At 41.0% G+C, this 21,300-nt stretch overlaps 1 protein-coding gene across 1 annotated transcript in view; it reads left to right on the top strand.

The window, feature by feature from the left end:
* Positions 1 to 21,300, top strand: part of CLCN4 (chloride voltage-gated channel 4) — a 37,948-nt gene that overhangs the window by 4,098 nt on the left and 12,550 nt on the right. Inside the window, exons 2-8 of the mRNA XM_021410742.1 lie at positions 6,912 to 7,063; positions 7,414 to 7,513; positions 11,729 to 11,916; positions 16,982 to 17,104; positions 18,946 to 19,152; positions 19,245 to 19,325; positions 19,846 to 20,391. Coding sequence (XP_021266417.1) covers positions 6,920 to 7,063; positions 7,414 to 7,513; positions 11,729 to 11,916; positions 16,982 to 17,104; positions 18,946 to 19,152; positions 19,245 to 19,325; positions 19,846 to 20,391 — 1,389 coding nt within the window. The 5' untranslated portion in view covers positions 6,912 to 6,919. The remainder of the gene's footprint in view (positions 1 to 6,911; positions 7,064 to 7,413; positions 7,514 to 11,728; positions 11,917 to 16,981; positions 17,105 to 18,945; positions 19,153 to 19,244; positions 19,326 to 19,845; positions 20,392 to 21,300) is intronic.

Below are 21,300 nucleotides of genomic sequence, written 5' to 3'. Positions count from 1 at the left end.
GCACTGCAAACCAAGCAAACTTCTTGGGAGATCACCCAGTCCCACTCACTGCTAAGGCAGGTTCCCTGCAGTAGGTTGCACAGGAAAGCGTCCAGGCGGGTTTTGAATATCTCTGGAGGAGATACTTCAAAAAATCAAGGTATCCTGGGTTATTGGATGGCTGCAGGGCTCGTCTGCCCAAGCTGGCAGGATGTCAGAAGAGGGACATCCTTTAATAAACGTTTTTCAACTTGGTTTGAGAAATGCAGACCACTTACGTTCCATAGCAACACTTTGCTTGTGCTGTTTCCACATCCCCGACATCAATGCTAGGAACTACATTTATTGGGGGGACTGTTAAAGCTTGCTGGAAGTAACAGAGAGAAGTATGTTTGGCGGTATTTTTCGTAATAATGGAGTCCATTTTGAGCGATGCGAGTGCAAACATTCCACTTGACATTTGCGGGAAAGAATTGCGTTCCCCCCTCCCCCTCCCTTTCTGACATAACTCAGCAGCTGAATTAATTTTGTTCAAATTTTCCAAGAAACTTTGAGTGGAGACTAGACACGTGATGTTTCATACCAAAGCAACTTAGCTCCAAAGGGAGACCCACTCTGGGAGGGAGCTGGGGTGCACTGGGTGCACAGGCCTCTGGTGCTGAGGATTAGTGCCATGGCCCAGAGGCCTCAGGAGGTAAAGGGCAGCAGGCCTAGCTCTGCTGTGGCTGCTACGTCCCCTGCCACAGGGGCTAGATGCCCCAGCTATTTGTTATAGCTCCCACAGGCTGTGGGGCACATGGGATGCCCAGGCTTCCAAACAGGCCGTGCTGCCCTGCACCCTGGGCCCTGTGTCTTGCATCCCCTGTGCTCCAGGCCTGCTCCCATACTGCTGCTGTGATCACACCCTTAGCACGTGTGGTGGCTGAAGGGAGTGTTCAGAGTCTGTGGTTCAGTCCAGAGGAGACTTTGTGCTTCAGTTTTCCACCACTTATCCCAAATATTTCCCCCCTCTGCCTCCCAGGCCCTCTTCCCCGTGATCTGCTGCCCTGTGCTTTATGAGTTTGGCTGCAGCTTCATCATTTTTTCCGTAGAGGTTACTCAGGGTAAAGCCACGCATCCAAGATTGATTGTATGTAGCTTGCCCACGCTACCACTTCAGAAAGCTCCTTAATGTGTGGTGATGGGGCCATACAGTAACGTGCTGCAGTGTTTTAAAGTTATGTTCCAGATAGGCAGGCAGTCTGTCTTTGTTTGTGCTGCGGGAGATGGCAGGGTTTTGCAGTATGGTTTACTCATATACAGGGTCCAAGCCATTAATCCTTGAACAGTAAGAAAAGGATTTGCCAATTTTATTATCCATCTTTATTTTCCCAGTTTAACTGCTCTACGCTTTTTTAATGCCACATTATCCTTCCAGAAAAGCCTGTGACTGAGTTCAGCATTTTCTTATTTTTCAAGGAGCTGGTACCTTGCCCTGATGACAGGCCATCCCAGTGTTTTTTAAACACTACTGTTAAGGCAGAAGGTCAATAAATGGATCACTTTGCTTAATCTGAGGCTCTCAAGATGAATAGCCTTATACTGCTCGTGGATATTTTTCAGACTGGAGAAAATGGCCCATTTAACTCACGATTCAGCCTGCCTCTGCTGAAGACATCTTTCTTGTAAGATGCTGTTGGATGATGATTTTACTTTCTTGTTGGAGGAATGTTTCGTAACAATCTACCTCCTTCTATATCTTGTAGGATGCGATGTTACATCGCTGTTTCTAGGTCAGCTTCTACGTGGCAGGGGACGGAGGTGGAATTGCATCTATTCCCCTTGGCATTTTTGGTTCCATGCTAAATAAACCTCATGCTCTTACCACTCCCCAAAAGGCATATTGAGCCCCTAATAATCTCGCTGTACTTTTCATTCATTTAATTCAGGACAACTTCATAATGCCTGTGCTTGCGGATGCCCTGTTCTGTCAGGCCTATTTTCTCCTGCCAGGCGGTGCTGAAGGCCTCTGGTGTGACTGTGCTCTGCTCTGGACCCCTCTTCTGCAGTGTGGGCCTCAGCCTCGTCCCCTTATGGCTCCTTCTGAATGCTGACTTTTTCAGCTCACTCCAGTGGTGCAGTAGCGACCTCCTGCTGGCACAGCACCCAGCTCTCCAGATGAAATGTTTGTGCTCGACGGATCACACTGAGCAGTTTGTGGCAAGAAGTATGGCGGGCCATGAGGCTGGGGCACCATGCTTGGTTTCTTTGAGCACTCAGTACTAGGAACTTTCAGTACTAAAATCAAGCACAGAGAGCGGCTATTCATCTAGCAATGCAAAGGAGTTTTGTGATGATTGCCAGTAAGACTGCACTGTTCATAATCGGATCCTAAGAAAAATAAGTCCTGGAGATTTTCACGTGCCCAGGCAAAGTCACTCCAAGCGAATACAGATTGAGGAACTTGGAAGCGAATACAGATTGAGGAACTTGGAACAGGTGTTCAGAGTTCTGCTTTCTCCCACTAGCCTCTTGCCAGATCCACTTCTTTATGCTACAGCAGAGGAGTCATTGGCAGAGGTGTGCTTTGCTGTTTGCGTGGTTATTTTTCACATAGCAAACTCCGCACTGCTATCTTTACAGAAAACAGCATAAAGATGAAAGCACGTAGGTGAATGTTCATTTGCTAGAAACACTGGAAGTGTTGAAGTAATTCAGTAACTGTGATCTGTTAAAAGTAACATAAAACTTGTTGGAAATGCATTTCAAAATGTACTATGTGAGATGTCCAATTAAAACAGAAAACAGGATGAGGAGACTGTGGCACATCTAGTAGCAATAGGTGAGGGCCAGGACTTTTCCTTTGATGACTGTTCAGCTCATTGTTTCCCATCAGTGTACTTTTCAGCTTCTTTGAACCATGGGATGTTTTGGCCTGTGCTCGCCATGTCAAGTATATTTCAGATCACATCAGTCAGTTAATGTAATACCTACAATGTCAGTTCACTGATACAGCTCTTCTAGCTGCAGCTTTTACATTTACACGTGCTATAGCAGTGCCATAAAGTTCAGAAGTTGTCAGCATTTACAGTTGATAAAGCAGAGTATTGATTAAAATGTCCAGTTGTAGATATATTAAGCTATTCAGTGAAAAAGAGCTGAAGAAAGCTCTCTCCATGCTGAATCACAGGGAATGAGATAGCAGATGTGATTCAAGGTCAATAAAGACAAAACGATGGGGGTAATAATCCTAAGATCCCACAGAATGATGGGTTCCTTCCTCTCATGGAGCATATCTTGTAACTACAGATTACTCAGGTGAAAAGTTGGATGTATGGCCTAAGCAAAATGAATGGACTGCTAGGAATTATTAGAAAAGAATGGAGGACTAAACAGGAAATGTTTGCCATTGCACAAATAGTTTCATCAGTATCTGGAAAAGTAGTTGAAAGGACGGCAATGACATCTGAGACATGGAACAGCAAAGGGACAACATGCTCATCCAAGAGTTAGCAGCATAACAACATTTGGGACTTTTCAGTGTATATAAGCTTTGCTGGAATATCCAATTTTCTTAAATATTTAGGTGTTAGGAGTGGCGAAAATTTGCATTTATTACTAATTCTGTATGTAATAGTATTGTAATGTTGCAATGTTTTCTTTTGAATTAATGAGACAGGAATGGCTACTTCTGACATCTCTGATCAGTGAACAGAAACTGTCACTTGCAGGAAACAGTCTACCTCATTATAATGTAAACGTCTCAAATAAGTGAGATAAATTGCCCCCGACTAGCATTTCTCTCTTTCCTCATCAGCTGCAAAAGGAGTTCAGATGCTAGTGTCTGGAGTCTAGTGCAGATTTGTGATGCTAGATGAGACAAATTGCACTGTGGGTATTTGTATTTTTGCTGTCATCAGAGTGGATTGCTACTGTGCACCTGGCTACAGTCCATGTTTGGATGACATTCATTTGCCCTTAACATTGGTGTATTAAATTAAAGTATCCATAACTAAATTGTTAGTGTAAGGCTCTAGTTCTGCTGGCAGGACTGGAAGGATCTCTGCAAGAATCTGTAGAGGACAAGTTAGCTCATCCTGAAAGAAGTTTTGGAGATTGTTTCAGATTCCTCAGTAAGGTGAGACAAATAATAGCCAATAAAGAGAAAGACAGTGGTGCTTATGGTGCTTAGTGCCAGCACATAAGAAACATGGGATCTCTGTGCAGCTCAATTAAAATTGTTGGAGCCAGAATTGGGATTTGTCTAATCTGATATCACATCTCTGCATTCAAAAGGATGGCAGCTGGTGTGGAGTTTTGGGCAGATAATCATCCATCTAGCTGCAGTTTCTAGATACTGGAACACTATCTAGAGTTCAGAGTTTGTTTTCTGAGTCTTCCACGGCCCTGTGGTCTCCAGCACTTGCTTGTCTCCCTAGGCATGCTGTGCAACGTGTATGTTTGTGATAGATTCAGGCTAAGATTGTAATTACCCACATACTTGTGGTCTGGCCTGGTATTATCCATCATAAAACTGTCATGTGCCTGGCACTGACAACATACTTAAGAAGCTATTTTTTATGTGATAAACCTAGCATATTGGGTAACTTTCTTGTAGCATTAAGAACTTGCCAGCTCTTTCAACACAATAGTTTCCAGACATTTTTTTATAAAGCAGGGGGATTGCCTGTGTTCAGGCAAGCAGTCTGGACTGCATGTTCCTTACAGGTACTTCTTCACTGTATGGGAAGAGTAGGTTGAAGGAGATGATCTGTGTACTACAAAATAATAGCACTGTCTAATTCTTTCACTTCATTCCAGCTTCCCATTCCAGCTTCCCATTTCAGCCCCCAGTCATGGTTTACAAGACGCTGAACTCGAGACCACTTGAAGCTTCAGCTCCCTGCTGTCAGTTGCAGCATCCTGGCTTCAGACTCTCATTTTCCTTACCAATGCAGGAGTGTGCCCTCATCTGTTTTGCTAAATACTGCTATTTTCAACTGTCACTCCTCTTTTTAACCACCTCCATCTTGTGGCTCCTTATTTGTGCTCCGCAGCACCACATGGGACACCTGCTTTGCATTTGGCCTCCTTCCCCAAGCTGTGACTCCCCTGCTTGATTCTCTTGCAGGCAGACATGCCATGTTGCTTGGAGATTATTACTCAGTTTGCACACTTAAAAGAACTTCTGCAGAATTATAATGGTGACCTGGTGGTTGCCTGTAAGATAATGTTTTTCTCAGCTGCTTGGGCTGAGCACATTGGCTGTGTAGTTCAAAAAGTCCTCCTACCCAGTGGAGTGCAAAGGAATAGACACTGACAGAGCTGAGTATTCATGGCTGTTATATCCCTGAAGTCACCACCAGGGTAAAAGGTTAAATGGATAGGATTCAAATAAAACAGTTGAAAGTGGGTAATGTGCAAAATAAAGGCAGTAAATAAAGCAGGATGGACACAGCAGCAGAGTGTGTGAATGTTTGATTTACAGCTCATCCACTATGTGTTTCCCTGTTCTAATTACAGAATTGGGAAATTTCCTCACTGCTTCAAAGATCTAAATTGTGCACGTGAAATCACTGCATCCATATCTGAAGGAGGAATGTGGATTGCAGTATTTAATGCTGCAATATCCTCATTCATAACATGCAAAAAGTATGTTGTATCTGTCAAGGGATTACAGGCTCCGCAGAGTCAGTTCTGTAAGATTCAAAGTCCGAATCTGTCACTAGTTTTCTTATATATTTTCTTGTGTGTGTGTTGTTGTTTTTTAACTTGTGAGGTGACAGTAGCCTAGTACACTGTTGCTCTTTTTCATTATTTTATTATTATTTTTATGTTTGCCTTTTCAGATTGCAAATCGTAGGTACTCTCCAGAAGACCCTATTACCCAGACACCTATTTTAGGATGGGTGACACTATATCACGCATCCTTCTCTGTCTTCTGAGGCAGCCTAGGTAGTTCTTACAGTCTAAACACTAAACTTTTGGATGGATGAAATTATGTTGGATAAATCCAGTGTGCCTAAAATACTTATTTAAAAGTCTCTCTTATTACTAAAGGTTCCTTACATTGTGAATGATGTCAGCCTTTTCTGTATCCTATTGTATTAGTTACTGCTTTGGGTCTTGACCCTGTAAAGGAGACAGTCCTTGTGTAGAGCCAAATGTTTCTGAGGTTGTTGTGGGAAAGAGAAGTACAGTAGTTACAAGTTGACCTCATGCTGTGCTGATGGGGGTCTCATAGAATCACTAAGGTTGGAAAAGACCTCCAAGATCAATGAGTCCAACCATCAGCCCATCACCACCACTAACCACATCCCTCAGTGCCATATCCACGCATTTCTTGAACACCTCCAGGGACAGTGACTCCACCACCTCCCTGTGCAGCCTGTTCCAGCCTCTCACCACTCTTACTGAGAAAAATTTTTCCTAATATTCCATTACCTCCTGTCCCATCACTGGAGATTACTTATTACCTGGGAGAAGAGGCCAACCCTCACCCTCACCTGTAGTCTGTAAACCCAGATGAATGATAAATGGTAAATTCTAGTGTATTATCATTTTTCTTCTGAGCTGGTAACTTTGCCTACTCAGTAACCTCACCCCAGGCAGGGCACTTCTTCCAGCCTCTGATCAGCATGTAACTTTGCATAAGAAGCCCAGAACCATTCTGGATTTGGGTGCACTGTTTACAAAAAAAGGTGATATTTCTGCACTTGGACACTGTACTTTTTTTGTTTGTTTTTAAGGGTTTACTAAGCTCTTGAAGTAGTCTTCAGCAGTATACTTTTCTTAGTGGTGATGCATAGACTTCAGTAAGTACCCACTAGAATTGCTGAGCCATGCTCCCTTGAGTTTGTGGTTTGTGGAGGGATTTTGGAAAACTTGATTCTGATGCATCTGGCAAAGCGGCATGAATTTACTGAAATACTCGTTTTCCCCTCTGTATACAGACCCTAATATGGTTAATGCAGGAGAAATGAATGGTTCTGGCAACCTGATGGATTTTCTGGATGAGCCTTTTCCTGATGTTGGGACTTACGAAGATTTCCACACTATTGACTGGCTGCGAGAGAAATCACGTGACACTGACCGCCATAGGAAGGTAATGGCAGCCGGATTTGGTGTGTCACAGACCCTGAGTGTGTCACGACCATCCCAGCTGCAAGAAAAAACAACAGTTTTCCAAAGCTCTCAGTTCCTACTATGCTGTATCATTTGAGGGGAACTTATAAAAATATGGATGTAATATGTCTTGAGTTTGTAAATGTGGAAGTGTTTTCTGCAACTTATAGCAGAGCATCTCTAAAATGTGGTTGGGACTGGAGGGAGTAGAGAGTAGAAGAGTTTTAAACCTACTTTTGAGTACATTAAATATTTTTTTGTTTAATCATGACGAACTAAAATTGTGCTAGCCTGAATCAAAAACACGACTGTATGTACATATTATTTCAGATTACAAGCAAAAGTAAGGAATCCATATGGGAATTCATCAAGAGTTTGCTGGATGCCTGGTCGGGATGGGTGGTAATGCTTCTCATAGGACTACTGGCAGGTATGTGTGTGCTAACATTACTTATTCCTGGAACCATCTCACCCAAATTTTCTGCAATACCATTTGTTTCTTTTTTTACTTTGTTGTCTGTTCACTGATGTTCCAAGCTAAAAAAGCAGTTATGTATCCATGCAGTTATAATACTTAATAAAACACATCCTCCTGACTTAGAAAAAATGCTATTAATCAGTAGAGGGATTTTCCTTGAAAATACATATCTAAGTACTTTGCACTCAGTTGACTACTTTCACTTTCTGAGTCTTCAATTCACACCATTCAGCTTTATTGTAGATTTTTTTTCCCTTGTCTTCACTTAACTGCATTCTGCAAGTAGATATTGTCACGTGGGGAAAGAAAATGTTGGTTGTGTACAGTCAAAAGGGAGATTGTAAATCATTATGTCCACTTGGTTATCTTTTTCATATACGCATGAGGGGAAAATACAGTTTCAAACTAAGTTCTGCATTTGCTCTCAAGCCAGTCAGACATTACATATTTAACAGCCTGCTTGAACTCAGATGGCAAATTCATTAATTGCCCAAACTGCTCCTGTCCTTTGCATGGTTTAGCACATCTTCCAACTTGGAAAGCTCTACTTTTTATACTTTTCCAGTGATGGCAGGGTGCTCTGGTATGACACTTCTCAGTAGAACCATGATGCAAAGCTTCACAATTTCCAAGCAGTGTGAATCTTTCTTGCTATCTGTCAAAAAAAAGTTGACACATTTATCATAGTTGTTCAGGTGTCTTAGAAGTACTGGGGAAGATCTTGAGAAAATGTTGCTGAAGTGACATTTTGGCAAATCATTCTGCTGTATATATGTTTCATAGTAGTTTTGATAGGTGAATGAGATGGGAAGAAAGAGAAAGTCCAAGGTTTGTTTCAGTTCCAGTTCACAGTGAAAGCTTTTTTTGGCATCCTCAGGGTTGCTGAAGCCCAGAACTGATAACCTCAAGGAAAGCTCTAATGCTCATACATGTATCCTACATACTAAAGGTTGAGGGTAAGCTGAAGCTGAGCTTTTGCAAAATTTGCAATGACACAGGTGCAGAGCAGCACATTTTACCTCAAAGAATAGAGATTAGTCTGTTTTTTAATTGGGGCAGGGACTTGCGAATCAGCAAGAGAACAAAAATTATCTGTGTGCTCATGATCTCGGATGTAGTCTTTGCCTGCTCTTGTGCTCTGTGACTCTCAAAGATGGAGAGTCACCACCTCATTCTCTGTGAGTGGTCAACACTCCTTTGAACTGGGACTGATTGATGAGTGAATGAAGTTTCTAAACCAGGTTTTGGGAGGGAGGAGATGAGGCTGGTGATGCAGTCAAGAGGCACTTCACGCCCTTCTCCTCTCTACTGGAAATATTATCTGCTCAGAAATATTGCCTGCCTCTGTCTCTGCTGTATCCAGGTTCCTCCACAGCCTCTCTTCCCCTGATGAACAGACAGAAACTGCCTCTGCTCCAGGGGGAGTCACACTGTAGTGGGGAGAAGCCTTGGCTCAGCTGCATGGCTGTGGGGCAGCTCTGGGGCAGGTGAATCCAGGCATTGCCAGGGCAAGGACAGGGGATGGCAAGGAGGGGGAAAGCAGCAGCAGTACTATCCAGGACATGAGGGGACTGTGCCCCTGCCACAGCCTTACTGGGGACAGAGGCCAGCAAGGTGGGACTTTTGGGGAAAGGGACAGCAGGAGCCTCCACATATTTCCAGAGACACTTGGAAAAGTTATTCAAGCCCAGGAGTTCAAAGTTAGCTTAAATTTTTCATTCCAGGGGGAGGATGTATAGACCAGGGGACCAAATTCAGTTCCTTTGATGGAAAATATGGAGATAAATATATGCTATATTGCAGTTGCGCAGTGACATGTCTAGACAGCAATGTTAAGCACAAGAAATTAAAGGATTGACTTTCTGAGATGCTGAGCAGTCTGCAACTTCCATTAATTTAACTTGAAATTGCAAAGATTTAGAACTTGGATAAATTGTAGTTCTGGTCACTCGGCTTATAAATCAACAACTATTGTACTAATATCCTGCAAGCACTGGTCTTTTCCTTTTGTGATTTTCTTCTCTCTAAAATATGTACAGTAAATCATAGCATTTTCCTTTTTATTTGGATCCCATGTAGCAAAAGGGATTAGTTCAGCTGTATAGTTAAGCACATTTTCTTAGAGGACTGTGGTGCATGGAAGCTTGTGTTAGAGAACTGAATGTTATTTTCCCACTCTGTTATTCACTTAATTAGGGGAAAAATATTCAAAAGCTTCCTTCATTTGCACCTTCTACTAGGTAGCATTAATATTAAATTGCCTGATTATGTATTATGTGAATTTTGAAGATCAGAGTGACAACAGAGAATGATAAATGTCCACCAACAGATGCAAGAGGCACAGCATTTGGTGCCTATGCCCAAGGGCTGAGGATTCTTTGTGCTATTTCCTGAAAGTTTCAGAACATTGGAGGAAAATTTAGAGTTTACTGTAAAACTCACTGAGTTATGCGTGCTGATGTTACTCGCAACACAATGATTTCTAGTCATCTAAAAACATATTTCATCATTTCCAAAGAACCTTGAGGAAACAGAAAGAGAGCGCAAGAGAAAGCCAATGCCTACAAAGAAAATCACTGTTACAGGCATCAGTGCTCCTGCATCATGTATCTGATGAGAGGTAATGGCCTGAAGATGCGCCAGGAGAGGTTCAGGTTGGATATTAGGAAAATTTATTCTCAGAAAGAATGGTGCTGCATTGGAACTGGCTACTGAGGGAGGCAGTGGAGTCACCGTGCCTGGAAGTGTTCAAGAAATGTGTAGATGTGGCACTGGGGGACACGGTTGGTGGGCATGGTGTGATAGATTGCTGGCTGGACTAGATGATCTTAGAGGTCTTTTCCAACCTCAGTGATTCCATGAGTCTGTGTATAGTTCTTCAGACTATTCCATTACCACAAAAATTCTACACTGCTAATGTAGTTGAATTGTTTGCCAGTGTGGTGACAGATGTTCTTCCTAAGACGCTCAGAAAATATGCTCATGTGTAAAGCTCTGTGGATGTTATTATTTTTTGTTTTATTAATAAAAAGCAGGTTGTGCATGCCTGAATTATTTAATTTTTTTTCTTCTTCTTCTTTCACAGAAATAAAAAGCAGAAAACTTTATTTACAGGTCTAACTCCGAGGGGAAAAAGGAGCAAGGCTCCCACACCTCCTCCCTTCAGTTGATTGGATACTTAGCAGGAATCAGAAAAACAAAAGTTTTGAAACTATGAAAACTATCCATTACCTTTTCCAAAATATTTTAATCTCACTGAAATTCACCGATGAATTCATCACTGGTTTCCTTGAAATTGCACTAGCGATTACTAACAGAAACATTGCAGACTTCTACCTATGAAATAAGCTCATACTTTCCAGTGTGTAATTTCTGTGTTCTGGATTCTTCTAGCCTTTGCCTTCCTGCTGGTACTGTGGGAACACCTTCGCTTTTACCGACAAAATACACTGGAAACGCAATGTTTTCTTAGGGGTCACACCACGTGAAGTTTACGCGTCTTCTGGCCGCTGGATGTCGCTGTAGCTCTGTGTAGTTACTGGGACAAAAGCCGAGACATAGGGTTTACTTCCGTAAAGAGAGAATTTGAAGAGCAATTTTAATCTGTGTGTTTGGATTGGTAATGAATGTACACATCAAGAGTCGGATTCCGTTAAGTTCATAAGTCAGAATTTGGCATCCATATTGTTTTTGTACTGAATTCATCCTTTTAAAATGTTGCTGTCTTGGGACCAGAAAGACTAAACGAAAACAACAGTGTCCTCCTTCTGCCCACCCCTGAAAAGCACAGCGTGGCTTGGGCCCTGTGGCCTAGTCCTTGCGCACAGCCCTGCTGACCTGCATCGGATGGTACGCCTGCCTGGAACAGGCTGCAGGAGCAGGCCCAGCCATAGTTAGGCCTCCCCTCTTTGTCAGTTAGCCAGCATGAGAATGGCAGTATTAAAAAAAAAAGTTTTATGAGAGAATGCTGAAGGTCAGATGTATTGGTATGGCTGTTTCTTTGCAGTTCTCCCATTGTTTCTTCCTGTTCTTTGGTATATCCATGCATATGTTGCAGCTTCTTCCTCAGATCATGTATTTTTGCTTTTAATATAAACAGATACATTTACCCCATGGCTTGATATTTTTCTATGCCACATTCTCCTTTTTATGTATTTCCTTTTCCAGGCACGTTAGCCGGAGTGATAGATTTAGCTGTGGATTGGATGACAGACCTGAAGGAAGGTGTCTGCTTGTCTGCATTCTGGTACAGCCATGAGCAGTGCTGCTGGACGTCTAATGAAACGACCTTTGATGACAGAGACAAATGTCCCCAGTGGCAGAAATGGTCTGAACTTCTTGTAAACCAGTCAGAGGTATGGGAAACCTGATTGGGTTGGGGTCAAAGAAGGCCAGGGAGTGCCTTTTTCATACTTGCTGATGCTCTCTCCAGATAGATTCTTTGAAAAGAGAAAACTTTTTGAATGGAAAGTGATGTGGTTTTTTGTTTGGTTGATTGGCACTGTTGTTAGTGGTTATTTTTGTTTGTTTGTTTATTTTTAAAGAAAGACATTACCATGAGCAATATCTGAATAATTTAGGATAGGTCTCATTGTTACAATGCCACGTGTGATGGAAACTGGAAAACTGCAAGATCTCTCTGCTTTTTTCTATCCTTTTTTTTTTTTAATTGTAGTTATTTTCAATACAAAAAAAAGTTATTTTCAATAATGTTTCAAAGAAAAACATATGTAAGTTTTGCATTTTAGGACATCTATGGTAGCTTTCCTCTACTCTTTGTGGCAGATAATACTTTCATGGTATTTTATTTCCACCTCAGCTATTCAATATATTGAATAATATCAATTCCTTCAATACTCAAATTTTAGGGCAGAATTATTGTATTGAAAAAGCATCCTCCATTTTTACACGTGACTTGGAAGCAAAATTGAGTATGACATTGAGTAGGTGGGATGGATTGGATGTGCCATTGAAAAAAAAAGGGCTTGTGTGATATTAAAGTCCATAGTAGAAATTTTTGTTTGTTTGTTTTTAAATACATGATAATGCAGTTTGGGCAATAATAAAGGAAAGAAAATACATACTTCTGTTGCACAAACGTTCTCCAGCCAGGCAACTGAAGATGGGTGACGTGGAGAGATTGTCTCAGATCTCCCTCCAGTGTGGAGGTGGTCGAGCCCTGCAGAAAATGTTTGAGGGCACATTCATTGCTGTACAAGTTTGTCATTCATGTTCACTTCAGTGCCGCTTTAAGTTTGCAGTTAAAGTAATACTAGATGAGAGTGTCTGTGAATATGTACAACCCAATTTTCCATACTTCTAATTAACCATAGTGAACATAGCGGGGTGCTCACTGTTCCTGAACATTCCCACCACTTAATCAAAGGCAGAAATCTCTCTGAACAGCTTCCAGTCCACAATGCCAAACTTCCCTTTGCCAGAGGTTTCCTAGGCTTGCACAGATCAGTTCTCATAAACAGATGGTTCAGACGGGTGTATCTTTGTAACGGTGAAGAAATATTACCCCAGTATAAAGTTGCAGGACTGGGGACGGGGTTGTAATTTAAGTGAACAAAAAATATGGCAAGTCAAAAAAGGGTAGAATGTTACAATTGTTATGGGATTTAGAAATCCTGTGCATGTGTTTGACATGCTGTTACTCTGAGAACCTGGAATATTTAAACAGAGCATTTCCTAGAGAAAATTTATTGCTTTCACCTGCTGCACAAACTCAGCCATCATGACTGTTGTATGCTGTGGCTTATAAGAAAAGTATCATCTAGGTGGACAATGTAAAACTTTGCTCATTTATATCCAAACTGTGCTGATGACCTCCTAGTATAATGTCACTGTGGGAAAAAATGGTTCTTTCTTAGTTTTAGTCTCATTCTCAAAACAAAGGAGGCTCTAAGATCCATAGTTTTCTGGCTGCCATGACCCAATGAATGCCACAATATTAGTAAGAAGGCTGTCAATTACTATTATATAGAAATCCAAGGCAAAGATCAATAATACTCCAACAGAAATGTGGATTTGGCAAGTAAAAATTCTGTTCTATTGCAAAAGAGTTATGATATGGGCAAGTTCTACATGATTCCTGTATCTTTAGAGGACTCTAGGAGGAATCAAAGTATACTGATTAAGTTTCAGGATTATAATAATAATAATTATTATTATTATTACTGAATGTGGCTGTATTGCTTGACTTTGCATTTCGGTAGGTGTTCTGTAGAACAGCAATGTGCAGGAGGACTAATTTACATTACATTTTAGACAAAAAATTCTCGGAGCAGTTTCCCCGGAGGTATTCTGATCAGATGTGTCTTCTTTTTTATGCATGACTGTGACTCTTACTCATCATAGCCAACTAAATTTGACATTTTGAGGACTAAGATTTAGACCACTTCTTCTTTGTGGTTTTTTTTTTTCTGATTTATGACTGATAAACCCTGTACATATGTTCTCACTGAGAATTGTGACATTTCCTATAGCATCTCTTGAAAAATGTTTTCATTCTAGTCCTTCTATTAAATGAGCCCAAAGCAGTCTTGATGTAAATTGTTATGGAAAACATAATAGCAAATCAGAAACATCGCAGGCTATGTTTTTTCCCCCTATCACTGTTCTGTAGACCAACAGTATTTTTCACCCCTCTGGTTATGAATTGCTTCCAAAGAGCACATAAAGAGTGTTGTGATACAAGAGAGTTTCAAAAACTCAAATTCATTGATGTGTAAAATTACATAAGATACCACCCACTTCAGCTAGATCTCCAGCAAATATCTGGTGCCCCAGAGCTTCTGCAGATCCAGCCTGGTCCTACCTTCAACTGCACTAGAGCTGAGGGCCCTATATTCTAATCCATCATGTCTACACAAGCTAGAGGAATGGACCACATCTTCCATGGCACATGATGCTGAATCTGGACATGGCTCTTAGCACAACACAATCACAGGATGGCTGAGATTGGAAGAAGCCTCTGGAGATAATCCGGTCTACGCCTGCTCAAACAGGGCCACCTACAGCAGACTGCCCAGGATTTTGCCCAGGCTGCTGGATCTCCTGTCATGAAGCTTGCAAGCCAAGGAAACCTCTCTGTATTTTGGACCCACTTTCCAACTTTGCAGTCTTGAATCTGTCAGAATTGAACCTTAAGGACACATATTGCTAGAAAGTCCACAGGAGGAAGTCTGCAAGCTATGACATCTCAAGCTGAGTCAGAACAGAGCTCTTTGCCTCTGTGAAAACAAGTATTTGCCAGCAGTGGATGGCATCCTGAGGGATGTGTTTTATTTCAATATTTTAAGTTTGTGAGAGTTGTTTTCAATTATGGTCAATTTGTACCTAATCTGGACTGAAACCAGATCTGAAATGTTTCTAGGTACTTGTAAACTAAAATATACAGTTTTTCTCTGTTCCACTGCCTGCTTCATCACTGTTGCTGCCAGGGTGAGTCCTCAGAGCCACTGGTGGAAAAGGCGTTAGCAGGATCATCTCTGCTGATGAGCTTTTTTGGTCTCTGATTCCAGTATAGATATTTTCTGATTCAATGCATGTAATGAATGAAAAACGACCCATTTGCTATACTGAGTTACTACTACTTCACTTCCCAAAGGATTTATTATTTTTAATCATTAGAAACTGCTGCAATTGGATCTGTAGAAAAACACATATCTGGAAAATGTAACAATGAGAGTTGTCCCAAGGGATGAGACTGAACTGGCTATGTAGACTCTTGTGAGGTCTTGCCACAATGCAGTAGGTGTATGTGTGACTGCTGTAATGAGCTGACATAGTTTTCATCTGGCTTCTCAGATGTGAAAGAAGAGGAAGTATGAAGAAGTAAAGTTAGTTTGACTGAAGTGAATTTAGAATCTGAACTGCAGCTTTATCTCAGTGTTGTAGGGCAAAATTTTTGTGATGGCGTTGGTCTTTGGAGCTAATCCAGGTTCACAGTATTTTGTCCTGGGACAACATATCCTGAGTTTTCTTTGGAGGAAGAGTAAATATTGCCATAGCTGTTTGTAATTGAAAGCACTAGGAGAAAATACTCATGAAGAAACAAGACTGTCTTCAGCTGCAGCAACATTCATCCATGATTACTATAGACAGATGTCAATCACTCTAAGTGTCGGATCCATGACTACTAGGTCTCAGGGCACTGCGGGATGATATTGTACTGTTTTTATTAGCAGGGCCAACTGCTAATGTCAGCAAGCATAAGAGGAGCTTAACAAATTGCCCTTCTTTCAAATATATCCACAAGGGTAAGGGCAGTGGTTTCCTTGCTGTTTTTTCAATTGGATAGAGATCAGGAAAATGAGGCTTAGCAACAATTCGTGTTGCTAAGGGTTGATTTCTTTCAGGCTTGCAAATAGAGGCACATCTCAGTGGTAGGATTTTTTTATGACTGGAAACTGGGTCTGGCCAACTCAATTAACAGGAGACATGACACAACTGTTTAAAGCCTATCTTCCTACTTGATTTACCATAATGTTGATATCCATGCTGCTGTCCTGCAAGAGCAAAGAAAAGTGCCTTCTTCAGCAGCTGGGCTTGCATCCGATAGGAAGAGTTCACTGAGAGGTGAAGAATTCATACCAGTTCATGCACTGAGTTTCATCTTGTTTTATATTCCGTAGTGTTGTGTTGCTGGAGATTGTTAGAAGACTAAAGCTCCTTGCATCAGTCCAGTTTCTTCAACTAAGTTCTCTTTTGTCTGTGTAGGTGTGTTTTTTTGAAATTTATCTAAAAATTATGCTTGTTAAGAGGGAGGAGCAGTTTAAGACAGACTTTAGCAACAATTTTGACTTGACCATTGAGAATGGCAGAAAACTTGAAGGTCACTGCTGACAGTGCTTTCACTATGGTCCTGAACAGCCAGCCAGAGCTCATGATCATTACTGCTTCCATTCCGTCAGTAAAGATGTTTATTTTGCAGACGGATTTAATTAGTGACTGGCATACTTTTAAAATATCAGGGATATGTGATGCGTGAGTGGTGTCTGTCAAGATACTCTGTTTTCAAATGATTTTCAACTCTGTCGTAGATGGATGGATTTATTTATGCTTTCACCCTTCCACTCTGTGAACTGAACTGGCTACTAATATACACAGGGATACAGTTTGAAAAGATCAGCATTTGTATGGAGAGCTGCTTTTTGAATACCCTTTATGTCCCTCGCAAACTGACTGAATGGATTGGGTTAGATATATATATTTGTATGCTGCTTCTTCACGTGGGTAGTACATTTTTTTGGATTATATGAAGTCATTTGTCCTTCCTGATACAAAGCAGCAGCTAGCATGTATATGAAAAGACTAGGCTTCCAGCCATCCTCATCCCGAGAAGAAACATGAGATTTACTATCCTGTATTTGTCTAACACTCTTTGTTACTATTATTTTTCTATTTTTCTAGGGTGCGAGTGCTTACATTCTAAACTATTTTCTGTACATTCTATGGGCTCTATGTTTTGCTTTCCTGGCAGTCTCCCTGGTCAGGGTGTTTGCTCCCTATGCCTGTGGCTCCGGAATCCCAGAGGTGAGTTTCTCTTTATGGATGAATATCTAAAAAGCAAACCAAAGAAAAGATCATTTGCCGCCTTTTTCTATTCCAGAACTGTACTATGAGGTAGCATAGAAACAAACCTCATGTGCCTTCATTCCTTTGTCTAACCTGTCTTCATGGTAACCATCAAAATTTTTCATAGTAGAAAATGTTCAAATGCCACTGTGACTTCTTAACCTCTGGCAGTGAAGATGGATGTATATTGAATTAAAAATCGACAGCTCCCACTCATCACTTTAGGGAGACCAACTTTTTGTAGCTGAGGCATTTATTCACTAGGAAATTATACAGCATTTTCCTTGGATGAAATTACTTGGGCCAGTTATAAACAACGGAAATTTTTAGGTTATACTATAAGCAAAAGCAAACTAAAGTAAAGGGAGAGGATAACAAACCTAAGATTTCCTAAGCAACTGAAGATTTGAGACATCATTTGCAAAGTCTGAAAAGTGACTGGCTGTCTGTTTCCTGCTAATTGTATCCTTATACACGGTGTCGTGCTGATATGACAACATTACGACAGCCAGAATCACTGATCAGTCTCAATATTTTGCACATCGAGCTTAAGTCCATATTTAGTTGTTAAAAATGGGGACCCCTGTAATTAAAGTAGTATAACTAATAACAGTTTTTGAAATCAGAGCAGTCTTTCTTTAAAGGTGCTATAAAACCATTGAGATTATTGCTTAAGAATCTGTCCAAAAGAGACAACAGTTTAAATTTTAGAAATCTTTACATACTTTTTTTCCTTATCTGTAGGAGAAGCAAGAAAATACTCCGTAGCCAATTAGGAAAAAAATCCTGCAAATAATTTGAAATGTTTAAATAATTTCCATGTTTCAAAGTAGTCACATGTTTGTTATGTATTTGATACATCTCTTAAGTAGTTTTTAAAAATTTTCATAATTAAATCTAGTTTATAGAAAATAAATTTCAGAACCTTTTATGCCACTCAAAATCAGTTTTACTTGATGTCTATATTTGATTGTAAGAAATGCTTTTAATTGTATTTGCTGTTAAGATGAATCCACCAAAATGCCTACTATTTAAACACTCCCAGTCTTAATTACTTTTTTTAAACCATAGTCCATAAAGTAGAGATTTGACTTGCAATGACAGTGCAACTCCTTACTCTTGTTCCCACTGCTGAAAGTGCTAAAAGTGGTCTGCTGCTAGAAGTGGACTTGGCTTTCCAATCCCCACTGTCATCGTTTTTCTGTGGGGAAACACATGTGAGAGTGACAATCAACTCTAGTCTGTTTCCAGGGCTAGTTTCCAAACGTAAATCCCCCTTCAGTTTCTGTTTAATGCGTGTGCATTGTGCTTTGTCCTAGCCACTTACATGCCAAATTAAGAGGAAATGTGTAAAAATAAGATCTCTTGGGTTTTCTCATTTCATAATACTTGTATGCTTTTATGTCATGGCCATTCCAAATATTTAGAGTGTATCTATTCTTGTTTTAACTGGAAAAGGCTTGTGATTGTTTATTTGCTCTTTTTTTCTGCTTTGTTAAAGTTCGGTCTAGTTTAACTCTGATCTTGTAAGCTAAGAAGATATGTAAGCGTTTCACATTTTATTGATCTCTGTGAGACTCCTGACTGACTCAGGGGACCACCCTTAATAACAGTAACAGTTCCCCCCTGTTCAGATATCACTGTGGGAAAGCTGCCCTACCTCGGGTTTCTTTCTGTCCATCACTGTCTCTTCCCAAGCAGTCTGTGATTTTTAATTTCACTGAGGTTTTAACTCAATTTGCAAGTTCAGAGTAGAAAAGGTTTCTTCAGCTCTTCAACATGTTCTTCCTGCTTTCCAGATAAAAACCATCTTGAGTGGGTTCATTATTAGGGGCTACCTGGGAAAGTGGACACTTTTGATTAAAACAGTCACCTTGGTTCTGGTGGTATCTTCAGGCCTCAGCCTTGGGAAAGAAGGGCCCTTAGTCCATGTGGCCTGTTGCTGCGGAAACTTCTTCAGCAGCCTTTTCTCAAAGTACAGCAAGAATGAAGGAAAGAGAAGAGAGGTGAGGTTGGCTCAAATCATCCTTTATTTCCCTTTCCAGATACTCAGTGTTTTAAAGGACTCATGCTTTGTACATTAATATTTACTTTGTAGGTTCTTTCAGCTGCGGCAGCTGCAGGAGTTTCTGTTGCCTTTGGGGCTCCAATTGGAGGTGTACTTTTTAGTCTGGAAGAGGTGAGAGCTGGCAGTTTGTTTCAATAAATATATATTTTCTTTTGATGCCTTTTTCTAATATTCATCTTTATTTTTCAAATATTTATATGCTTATTTTTCTTTTAAAACAAAAATAAACTTTGATTTTTAGTAATAAGATTTAGCCAGGTATTTTAGCATAATTAGAATAAAAGAAGGTCACTGGCTTTCTGGAAACACGTGAAATTATTCAGTCTGGAAATGTGTCACTGTGCTGAGCTTTCTATGGTTTTCCGGTAACTGCTGCATGGGCAGAACTGTAAAGCATCTATTTTACCTTCTTTAGCCAGAAACTTTGAATTTAGATTTATTGATTTTTCACTGATTGCTGCTCTGCAACCGAAATCTCAAAATGCCCCAGTACCTTTGTGAACACGTCCTGGCTGCCATAACATCCAATGTTCCTAGTACAGCAGCCTACTGTGCACTGTAATCAGGTGAATAACTAAAGCCAGCAACCTCTGACATGCTCAGTGACGTGTTTGCTTGTCTCTGGTTTTAGGTCAGCTATTACTTTCCCCTGAAAACCCTCTGGAGGTCGTTTTTCGCTGCTCTTGTGGCTGCCTTCACGCTGAGGTCCATCAATCCTTTTGGAAATAGCCGACTGGTCCTTTTCTACGTGGAGTACCATACTCCCTGGTACATGGCCGAGCTCTTCCCCTTCATTCTTCTTGGTGTCTTTGGTGGCCTCTGGGGGACCCTCTTTATCCGCTGCAACATTGCCTGGTGTAGGAGGCGAAAAACCACCAGGCTCGGGAAATACCCAGTCCTGGAAGTTATTGTGATAACAGCTATCACTGCCATCATCGCCTACCCCAACCCGTACACCCGGAGGAGCACCAGTGAGCTGATCTCGGAGCTCTTCAATGACTGCGGTGCTCTGGAGTCCTCCCAGCTCTGCGACTACATCAATGACCCAAACATGACCCGGCCAGTGGATGACATTCCTGACAGACCTGCTGGCCCTGGAGTCTACACTGCCATGTGGCAGCTCGCCTTGGCTTTGGTGTTTAAAATTGTCATTACAATATTCACTTTTGGCATGAAGGTAAACTGGGGACTGGTGTAGATCTCACTATGGCACTTCTCATTTAGTGCTGAATCTGTCTATATACATGCCAAGGCACAAATGGGTTGCATTCAGCAGCTCTAGTCTATATGGCATGGTTTGGGTGCCTCTGACTTACGTTCAGCCATGTGTGGGCCACTGCGATGCCTGCTGGTCCACTGGCCTGCCAAAATCTTGCATTGCAGGGCCCAATCACAGCAAAGGGGCAAGCCCTGCATTTTTGCACCTTTTAGTTATCTTCGGTTTTATTAAGTGAAAAAGATATCTGGAAGGGTGTTTAAATCCACTGCTGCCAAGTAGCAAGTTCAGCACAATTCCCACTGCAGCTGTCTTTCGGCTCTGTCAGAGATACGGACTGTTTACATTGTTGTTTGTCTTGTTGGATTAATGTCTTAATGTGCCTCAAGCTAACTATGCTTGGGGAAGTAATAGTTTCCAGTTTACAGATTTACACATTTAAAACCTAACAAAGATTTAAAAGTAGGTGAAAACTTCACTCTTTGAATCTTTTTAAAAACTTTAGCCTGGAAGAAAGAGGGAGTGGGAGGACTGATAGATATATAATTTGGTTATTCTAGACTCACAGCTTTTTCTTCCACTCCTTCTCCTCCCCATAAATGGGTGATGAAAGATCCAAGAACAATTTATCCAAGCTTTCAAAATATACAAAGCTGATTGTGGAGAGTTCTGTGTATCTGAGTGCTGGAGCTTATATAAAAACATATCTGTCTGTCTGCATCTCCCGTTATCTGAGCATATAATTCTAGATCTGATTGCAGCAGATGATGTGAAGTTATTCTGAGCTTGAACTGGAGAGCTACGCTCTAGAAAGCCAGTTTCCAAAAAAAAAATAGGAAATTTTTGGAATCGTATTTTTCTTTCATGTTT

This window comes from Numida meleagris, chromosome 1, assembly GCF_002078875.1.
Source record: "Numida meleagris isolate 19003 breed g44 Domestic line chromosome 1, NumMel1.0, whole genome shotgun sequence".
Lineage (NCBI taxonomy): Eukaryota > Metazoa > Chordata > Aves > Galliformes > Numididae > Numida > Numida meleagris.
This window is presented reverse-complemented; position numbering and strand designations above follow the sequence as displayed.